At 38.6% G+C, this 11,130-nt stretch overlaps 1 protein-coding gene across 1 annotated transcript; it reads right to left on the bottom strand.

Annotated features, from left to right (window-relative positions):
• Positions 1 to 1,791: 1,791 nt before the first annotated feature.
• On the bottom strand, positions 1,792 to 4,665 carry LOC308363316 (cathepsin Z). The gene is made up of 6 exons (XM_080836134.1): positions 4,505 to 4,665; positions 4,213 to 4,376; positions 3,898 to 4,077; positions 3,430 to 3,580; positions 2,591 to 2,756; positions 1,792 to 2,210 (listed from the first exon to the last, which is right to left on the bottom strand). Exons 1-6 carry the CDS (start codon positions 4,654 to 4,656, stop codon positions 2,097 to 2,099), a joined length of 927 nt encoding a protein of 308 aa, XP_080692260.1. The 5' UTR covers positions 4,657 to 4,665; the 3' UTR covers positions 1,792 to 2,096.
• Positions 4,666 to 11,130: the final 6,465 nt, after the last annotated feature.

The raw sequence follows: 11,130 nt of genomic DNA, 5'->3' as shown, positions 1-11,130 counted from the left end.
AGTGAAATACACACAATTAACATCACATAAGATATTGTGTTAGGGGTTCCTAATACTTTATATAAATAACATAATATAATATCTCATGCATATGTAGAATTATGCACAAGAACAAAAAACCGCATTTCTGTGACTGTCTTGTCCTTTTGCTTACACAGGAGAGTCCCACTTGTATTAGTGGGCACCGTCTTAACCCCTCATAAAATCTGTTACCCAATTCTATTGAATAATATTCATGATTCGCCGCCTGTCTGGCATTAATTAACACCAATACATAGTAGTATAACCAATGAGTCAGCTTTAGAGAGAGGCTCCTATTTGATCAAGCATATTTAGGTCAAATCATTGGAGTGATTTGACACAGAACAATTACCAGTATGAGTCGCTCACAATGACTCCAAATGGTGTCAGTATGTTTTTTGCTTAGCCTCAGATTCAGGATGTGCTTTTCGCATCAACATTTATTAGAACACAGTGTACGGTTAATTAAACCACATATGCCAGGCACGCATATCTCCGCAGCTGATGTTGGTGCGTTCATGCTGCACATAATAGGGTGTGCATACTTAATGGAACAGGCGCCAAAGAAGCACATAGATATAATTGTCATTTAGAGACAAGAGCCTATACTTGTAATTTAGAGACAATAATATACGTGGGTTAATGTGATATATTCAGCAGATACGTTTTCTTCAAGTCCATAACACTGACCTGCAGTAGACCTAGTAAACAAGCAACCCAGCACAAGATCGCTCCATTCCGTAGCAACGTCATGGATGCAGCGTTTATGGCATTTGCAAGCCAGTAAGACGACAACAACAATGCAATTAGTCATATTAACAGCATTTTACTGAACAATATTTCATGTTAAATAATTATGAATCTAGATGCAATGATAAGGCCAGTCCATTTTTTCACTTTCATCCTACCAGACATATATTGCTGATGCACTTGTATGCGTTGCAAAAGTGCAAATTCCCTTACCTGTATTATCGACGATATTTGGATGCAAAGTGGGAATCATGCGGTTAAGAAAAAAAACTCGCTGTAAAATAGTCTGTTGCGTATTATCCAGATTATCAACCTATTTTATTTAACGGATTTTAACTGAACACGCTATGAAGCAGATATTAACACAATCACCATCTGATTAAACTGATTAGATAAACATGCATGCATGGGTTCCTATGCCCATGACATTCCAAAATCTCCATGGCGATGGCGGATAAGGATGCGCCTGGGTAGTGCATCCCTTCTAGCAGAGCATACGAGCTGGTTAATTGCCAACCTCAGTGTCCTTGTTTTCCTCAATCACAGTACACTTCAGTCGGGTTCATTTCCCGGTTTGACTGGCAGTAGAGACAGCGAATTGCTGGCCACGACATCGTGTCTGTGAGCCAATTACAGAACACTTCCCTCCTGTTGCTAAGGTCTGGAAAGGAAGTGAAGAATTTGGTAGAACTCCACTGTATCCTGTTTCCAATATTGTTACAAAACCAATCTATACATCAGTGTGCCCCCTCTCTAATCAGTGAATCTGACTGAATTCTTGAAAGTTAAACATTTTTCATTGTTTTTCAGTGATAGTAATTAAAGTACTAACCAAGTCCCCTAAGTGTGACCTGGAGTAAAGATGCCTTCATTGAAGTAATCAAAAGAATGCAAGTTGCTTGTGAGCTATCATGGTGCTTGACTGGAATCATTGGACAGCTTTGTGACATTTTATTCAGACCTATTCATTGTCTCTGTCAGTTTTAATATACATATATCAATCAAATGTCTACAACAATATTCAACAACTCAATGCCATTTATTTACATACACATCAATGGAAAGATATTTACATCTCAGTTTCACTGTACATTTAACTTTTTCATATAACCACTTGAACTGAATGTCTTACTTTTAAATGTATACCTTCCTTTTTCTTTCTCTCAAGCACTCTCTCTCTCTCTCTCTCATTCCATCGCTCTCTCTTACATGAACATCGGAACATGTGTGCACACTCACACAAACACCCCAATAAAAAACAGCCTACCAAAGGATCTTGTTGTGGTACCCAAAGGTCAGACAAATTAAATTAGAGTTTTAGTCTGTTATGTCACGATTGGGTCCCCGAATGCACAGCTTTTCTCAATTGCTAGGTTGTACCAGTTCCCCTTGCCTCCTTTATAAGCACTCGTGACCACTCTGGCCCATCCATGCTCTCCCTGAAAGGGAAAGAAAAGATAATTACTCAGTGCTAGAGCTAAAATGCCGCCATAGTGATTCAATTAGATGGAAAAGGTTCATTTTTGTCACATAGATTAGAAAAAACTGAAGACATTTTCATAAAAGAGCAACATTTTAGGGAAGATAACTGCAACAAAGCTAATTGTATTTATTTTAAGAAACGCTAACTTTATTGAATCCATATTTGCATGAGAGTTGTTACCAATTAAATTTGTCAAAGACCTATTATAGGCATATCACTGCTCAAATGGGCACTGCAGTGGTATTTCTTCTAACTGTGATGTAACACCTCACTCACAATGAGTCTGACTGAGCCACTGAAGCTGATATTGAACACTGATGAGCTAAACACACTCACCCAAAACTCTCCCCACGAATTCCTGACGACCCAGTATTCTGTCCCATCCTCTGCAACTCCCCATCCGGCTACGGCCACGATGTGATTCATCAGGGAGAGGGGGTGGAATTCAGCAAAGACACCACCTGAGTAGGCCTCCAGGCCGGCCGTGGCCATGATGCCACAACTACAACAGATTTAAAATGATAATTTCAAAGATGTGCTGGGGGGAAAGGTTCTCACAACAGACAGAGTGACGATAAAGAGTGCAGAGGAAATGATTGACAGAAGGAGAGAAATTAACTAAAGAAAAGAGAAGGTGTGAGAAAGAAGAGTTGGAGAGGGATATAGAAGACAAGTTGATGGAGGTTCTACAGAGAGAGGGAATGAGTGCAAGTAGGGAAGAGAATGGACATAGCGGAGGTGTCCTTTATAAGACATACGCGTCAAAGTTCGAACGAAGTTTCTATGTTAAGCGGTTCGAGCTGAATTAATCGCAGAAACTGGTAAAGACAATAAGAAGAAGAAGAAGAAGAAGAAGAAGAAGCCTGTGAATAACAATACAGGGCATTTCATGCACTGTAATGATAATAAGAAGTTGTAAGAATAAGAAAACTAGGAATAACAATACAGGGCATTTCGTGCACTGTAATAAGAAAACTAGGAATAACAATACAGGGCATACTGTAACAAGAAGTCAAGGAATAACACTACAGGGCATTTCATGCACTGTAATAAGAGGCCTAGGAATAACAAAACAGGGCATTTCATGCACTGTAATAACTGGTACATGAATGACTATAAATCATGTGGTCTAAATATGTGCATTGAATATTGAGTATGTGCAGGGGGGGCCTTGCCTGATTGGTCCATTAGTGTAGATCTCTGCCTTCATTTTATCTCGTCCAGACACCTCCCCATAATCACCAACCTGCCAAATAGTGTAGTTCTTCACAGTGTCACATGACCCAAAGAATGTGCAAGTCCCGCATTGGTTGAAAGTGTCACACACTAAATGCATGACAAGCAGAACAGAATAGAATAGAACTTAGGAGACATGTTGTAACAGTGGGTCTAAATGCAATGTATTTCACACCTTTATATCTACAGACAGTTTCCAATAACGTACTATTGGATAACTGGGTGCTGAATTGAACAGGTTTGTGTGACAGCTAGCAGCTTTGCAAATTGCAAATACATCTGGCTCTGTATCACTGTTATTGTATAATATGAACGGTTATTTATAACATGGCGAACAGACAACGCACGTGAGTGGGTTACATATCGGCCAAGAAAATAATATGTTAGAAAATAAACTACATCCATACTTTGGTTTTTAGCTTGATAATTGTTGCAGGTTTCGTCAGGAATTCCCTTTTTGTGGGCGTAAGCATACACCCCGACATGGTCACCTCCGAAGCACGATCCTGCCCTTCCGCAGTCAATCACGTTCTGCACAGACAGGTACGCAGAGGGCCATACTCCTTTGCGCTTGATGTTAATACGGTCTGGAAGAGGACATAGACATAAAGCCTAGTATTCTAAAATTTCTATAAAATAATTAACTGAACTGAAGATTTAACTGAGTCTTACAGTGATCACAGTATTCCTCAATCATTAGTCATTTGTAAGCAGTATTTTACCTGCAAGGGCGCTGGTCGAACCCATAGCCCAACATGAACCGCAGTACTGTGGAATATGTTGATTTCGGGTGATGCTAACATAGTTCTTGCCGTCAATGTTCCGCCAGTCCCAAGACTTGGGTAGATCGGAGACATTTACGTATTCGTGGGGTCGAGGATATGTCCTACAATTATTCCACACAAAACACAATGTCAGAAAACATAATTGGAACAAAAAAGAGAAAGTTGGAACTCATAACTTTATGTTACAGAAGGCTATACGCTATCGTTATTCAAATAGCCTATGTCTTACTTAACAAAATTGGGTCTGTCGTCGTCCTGGATGGGTTTGTAACAGGAACCAGAAACTTGACTTAAAACATAGGTCGCCCCAACGCATAATTCTACCAGATAACATATACAAAACAACACTGTTATGCAAGAAGCCATAGCATTCATGAACATGGCGGGACCCAGTCTTGAAAGGAATATTTTTTTCTTGCCGTCCCTTCGCAAAACGTAAGAAATGGAAGTGTATGTTGCCACCTACCGTTGCGGAAGTAGAAGTTGTTAATTAGTAGCTTAGTTCCATACAGCGTTTTAGCATCTCATTGCTGCTTCCTGAATGTAGTGGCTTTAACTATAATGTTGTGCCCTAGCATGCATACATACACTAATATTCCTTCATTAGATATAGCAAAAATCCTCATGTATTGTTTGGTTGGTTGTGAGTGTTTTTTGAGGCATTTTTTTGTCATTCTCATTTATATTGTGTAAGCCTTGCGGTTCCCTCCAATGCCAGGAGAGGGCACAATTAACCTAAAAATGTATTATTCTTCTGCAGAGATCGTGGACCCTTGGTTTATCCTGCTTTAATTCTGATTAGCAGGAGTAGTTCTGTAATGGTTAACTCACCAACACCTCTCAGAAACTCAGACTAAATGACTATGGTAGTGCCTTAACAACAAACAAACCTTTCCCATATAACTAATAACAAGCATGATGTCTTTCAGCCTTCAAATAGTAAAGACCAAAAGCATGTATCATTCATTTGTATGAGATATTCACAGTTTTGTGTGTTTACATCCATGTCTTTAAGTATTTTTTTCTTTAACTAGAGACACAGAGGCACTTACTGAAACTCAGCTTGCTATGTAATGGAAGGAACTAGTTGTTGCTTACCAATAATATTTTACCTGCCATTAAATCATTGATTTCTCAGTGCCCATGGCTATGTAATAGCCGGTACACCGCTATCCTTCCATATTACTTTTAAACAAAATGACCTTATACACCTAGATGTATCACACTACATGTACAATACATTCTGAATGAGTTATGAAATGCTATGTCATCACTCTAAACCTGATTAGAATGATTTGTGTTCAAATGGAAGCCTTCGCCTCAATGTAATTTCTGCCAAGGTCAGCAAATGGTTCTGATTATAAATAAATGAATGACTGGTAATTAAATTACGTGTGCACTATAGGAACTACATTAAGAGAGCATTACAAGCATCCGTAGGTAAGCTCTGAATTGCTCCTGTAGGCTATTGTAGGTTCTACCTGAGAGCATTAAGCGATGTTAGCACTTGCTGCCACTTCATAATGCTGTGGAAAAGAGAAAATACAAGTCTCAGTACTTCTGTAATACACATCTGATTACGATGACAATACTTTATTACAATCACAAAAGATAGTAATCAAGTCCCTTCAACGTCTATTTGGTTTTGGATAAACTCAACATCTGTACATCTAAAGATACCATGTGAGCCTTAGATGGCAACTGATTCTAGGTCATAACTGGTCCTTATCTGTTTCAGAATAGATTGGGCGTTAGCACTTGCTGCCACTTCATAATGCTGTGGAAAAGAGAAAATACAAGTCTCAGTACTTCTGTAATACACATCTGATTACGATGACAATACTTTATTTTAAGTCTGAAAATGGTCTTGCATCACAGCAGCTCCATTTGCAGCATCACACAGAGTACAAAATTAGGACAAAATACAAAAACACATACATTTAAACCAACATTACAATCACAAAAGATAGTAATCAAGTCCCTTCAACGTCTATTTGGTTTTGGATAAACTCAACATCTGTACATCTAAAGATACCATGTGAGCCTTAGATGGCAACTGATTCTAGGACATAACTGGTCCTTATCTGTTCCAGAATAGATTGGGCGTCCAGGATGGTGCCTGATGGTATGGATGGTACGCCCCACACCCTCAGCCATCCTACAAGTGAGCTCTTAGGACAAGCCAGAGCGTCAGTTGTGTGTATGACTCTGTCAGCTGTTTGTGTGCACTTGATAATTCACCCTACCAGTCTACTCCAAAAAATACTGTGACATATTTAAGTCCTGATGTCTCAGTATTAGGAATCCTAGAATATGTTACACATACATAGTGAAACGCTTTCTGGGATACAGAATTTGTACATCTGTCTTTGTTTTGTCTTAGTTAAGTAACTTGTAAAAATCATTATTTATAGAGGCCTTGACAAACTTGTGTTCATCCAGTCAATGATTGACACTATCTAAAAGCTCAGAGAACAGCCTCTCCCAAGACTAAATCATAAGGTCATAGATGATTGTTGCACTCATCGTAGGAGTTAAGTAGGAGGTCCATGAGTGTTGTGTTAAAAGCTTCATCCATTGTCTCTGAGTTGGTTTCCTTTGTGAACAGGCTTGAATAATGCATGGTCTTATGGTTAAAGCAAGCCCCGAGAGAACAGTGAAAGTTGTTAATGATTCAGAGATATGATGTTAGTCAACATGAGGTGATACACGGAAAACCACATGGACCACAGGATACATTACTATTCTAACTGGTGTCCTCGAGTAACCACCGTCTTTATTTAATGCTCATGTATATGTTTTTATTTATAAGAGTTTACTGATTAATTTGATATAATATTGTAAAAGCCTGGTGATTCTATGAGTTTTTTTCTTTGACATGTATTTTAAGGAGTAGTTTGCCATTTGTTAGAAAAAACATGACTTGAACAACTAAATCACTTTCACAAGAACAAAATCAAGTCCTTCAGCATTAAGACAGAAGGTAATGCATTGACTGTGCTGCCCTTGCTGCCCCAGTAATATAGACCTTCTGTTATTAAAAAGTGAACAAGAATAGTTTCATACACTTACTATTAAATCATAATGGCAGTCATAATTACAGTTGTTAAAATATTATAGTGGTAAAAATTGGAATGCTTCATGATTTAGGATATCATGGTAAAGTGGCAATCAAAAGGATAGCTCTGAAATGATAGCTCAGTCAGACAGGAGGTTTGGAGATGTTTGTGGTGTTTAATGTGAAATCAGGTTGGCACCAGATTGGCAGCCACAGTTCACACAATCACAACAAACCTTTCCATCCCCCAGAACCTGACCCCCCCCCCCCCTATCCAATCCCATTTCCTCTTTGAAAAGGTGATACCTAACCACACTGGGGGAAAAAGCACCGAAAGACACTGGAAAGAGATGTAATAAATCTGGTGTTCAAAGAGAGACCGATAGTTTTACATATCAGTTGATGCCTTAGCCGCACGCTGACTTGATTACTACAGCACTCAGCTCTGTGGGCTTCTACAAACTTTAGGAAGCACAACACACTGACCCAACATGACTTCCCCCCTTGGCCTCTGCTGAGAGCACATTAAGTCTACCCTTACACAGCTCCACTGGCTCCCTATAAAACACAATAATCAATTTTAGCTTCTACTAGCTAACCTTGAAGCTTGTAAACAGTCTGGCTCAATCCCATAAAGAGAATGCCACCCAGCCCAATAATCAGGACATGCCCTTCTTATTGTAATGTGTTGGTACATTTTGTGTATATTATTAACTCAGTCTTCATGTAGTTGCACATGAATGGCAATGTCAATAAGATTCTATGTATCTAGTATAGTAGTTATATATACTGTATATGTGTGTGTGTGTGTGTGTGTGTGTGTGTGTGTGTGTGTGTGTGTGTGTGTGTGTGTGTGTTAATTATGGTAATATAAATGATATAGTAATTCTGTATTCTCTCTTACCTACCTCACTGTGTGTTTTTGTAAGTAATCTATTCTTTATCTATCTATCTATAAATCTATCTATCTATCTACCCAATACAGTACATTATCCCTGTCATATAGGCTGTAACAGAACTAACTCTAAAGCCATGAAGGAATTACATTCATTGCATCACAATTCAAATTAGTCACTTTAGGGTTTAAATTTTGTCAATTTCCAGGTCTTTCTTAATTTCATTCGTTATATTACAACCCAGCCTATATTCGTTCACGAAACGACCTTTTTCTGAGGTTATTTGAAATTAAGCATGAGATGTTTACAGCACTAGATATAATTTTCAGGTAATTACACACTGGACCCTCCCCTGTGTTAGCTCGTCATTTGGGGGCATGGTGTAATCTCATAGTGTTTAGCATGTATTAAAATTTACATTGTAAATGCAAATAAAATATATCTTAACAGGTAAAAACAAGTGCACAGTACACACAAGCATGAATAAATAAGGTACAGGAAATGTGTGTGTGTCTATGTGGGGGGGGGGGGGGGGGGGGGGGGGTGGTGGTCGTGGTGGTGGTGGTGGTCGTGGGGGGGGGTGGGGGGGGTTTGACATGAAGTGTTTACAGCAAATCATAGTGATGTTTGTTTTTACCATGAAATGGACAACCTATGACTCCTGTCAAACCTAGTGTGGATTTCAAAGAAGATCAATGGGTATGTGAAATTGAGAACATGATTCAATTACGTTCAATTTAACTGACAACTTCCGTTAAAACATGCTTTGGTTTTGAAGCAGAATCATTGCTCATGCATCCATGTGTATTCCCAACAGGTTGACCGGCCTGTAGATCAGGTATGGTCAGGTGATGAACCACTGATCAGGCTGAGGTCATTTCTGACATACGTAAATAATTACATATCATCGAGGATGAATACATTTTCGTTTTTTAAATGTGAGTGTACAAGAAGTGGCTCAGATTCACCAGCCATGCTCAATCAAATGGCAAACCCTCAGAACCTTGAGCCATAAAGCACAGAATAGTTCCAAATAATATGTTGACATTTATTAGTGTATGCTTTTATTATGCATGTATCCACTGTCTCTCTGCTTGTTTTGCACAGATCATCACATATTGGATGATGAGAATGGGCAACAGTACTGCTGCTAATGCAAAATTACTATAATCGTTTTTTCACTTCTACTTCTACTTTAGTTTGAAGGCTTGGACATTATTCGGATAGCATTTTGAAACACATTACTTATTCATGTCAATGTCAATCAAAGAGCTGTAATTGATCTGCAACAACAACCACTAATAAATCATGTTAATGTTAATGACCTATGGATATTGGACATTCAAAGCAGTGACAGGAGTGGCATCTGTTCACGTACTCCAGGAACTTAACTCAACAACTCCCCAAAAGCTGTTGATAAATTATGGATACTAAAAGACAAATGCTCTACCAAGAAGCCTTCTCCCAAGAAGCCTGTCCATCCGTTTCAACTGATTAATGCAGGCCATTTCGATTCATGCTGATTATAAACATTGTACATATAACTGTTAGTACAGAACAGAATGTTACTAAATGTTTGATGTAGAGTTATGGGACTAAAGAGAGGCTTCTAATGGCCGTCTTGTCAGCGATCAGGGTGTGTGTGTGTGTGTGTGTGTGTGTGTGTAGAGGGAGGGGGGGGGGGGCAGTGGGAGGCAGGGTTCTGTCAGGGACGGTGGCATATGGTAATGGAGACTGCCTGCCTGTTTATGTTTGTAGACATGGCTGTGTGACTGATGATGAAATTATGTGGCTATTGGACGACAAGACCTCGTCTGTTCACCTCGTCTGTTCTGTGTTCTATTCTCTGTATCTCTTTTCTGTTATGAAACTATACCACTATTCATGAAACTGAGTCATACAACATAGGCTGATACAATTTGTACATCTTGCATAGATACAGAATAGGTAAAGAATAACATCTTGCCAATCTGATCTTGCTCTTTATTTATTGTTTTAAAAAGATGCAACTCTTCATTACAACTTCATAATGATCAAGATTGTGCTTTTTCAAAGGAATTTGTGTAAATTATAGAAATAATATTTTTCCACCCATCCTTTTTTCTAAAATTGAGTATTGTGGTCAAAAACCAGAAAACAAATTGTTTTAAAAACTCAGAAACTGAACAAACTGATAAAGAAGACTGGCTCTGTGCTGGCTTTTGCTCTGGAGACCCTAGAGCTGGTTGTGGAAAGAAGGATATTTTCTAAGCTGCTCAATAGACAACACTACACATCCCCTACACAACCTACTGGTCAGACGATGTCCTCAGTCTTCATGTAGTTGCACATGAATGGCAATGTCTTGCCTTAAAGTTAAATTGCATAAGATTCTATGTATCTAGTATAGTAGTTATATATACTGTATATGTGCATGTGTGTGTGTGTGTGTGTGTGTGTGTGTGTGTGTGTGTGTGTGTGTGTGTGTGTGTGTGTGTGTGTGTGTGTTAATTATGGTAATATAAATGATATAGTAATTCTGTATTCTCTCTTACCTACCTCACTGTGTGTTTTTGTAAGTAATCTATTCTTTATCTATCTATCTATATATCTATCTATCTATCTACCCAATACAGTACATTATCCCTGTCATATAGGCTGTAACAGAACTAACTCTAAAGCCATGAAGGAATTACATTCATTGCATCACAATTCAAATTAGTCACTTTAGGGTTTAAATTTTGTCAATTTCCAGGTCTTTCTTAATTTCATTCGTTATATTACAACCCAGCCTATATTCGTTCACGAAACGACCTTTTTCTGAGGTTATTTGAAACTAAGCATGAGATGTTTACAGCACTAGATATAATTTCAGGTAATTACACACTGGACCCTCCCCTGTGTTAGCTCGTCATTTGGGGG

This window comes from Sprattus sprattus, assembly GCF_963457725.1.
Source record: "Sprattus sprattus genome assembly, chromosome: 4".
In the NCBI taxonomy this organism is placed as follows: Eukaryota; Metazoa; Chordata; class Actinopteri; order Clupeiformes; family Clupeidae; genus Sprattus; species Sprattus sprattus.
Note: the sequence above shows the minus strand (reverse complement) of the source record. Positions and strands in the feature narration are given on the sequence as shown.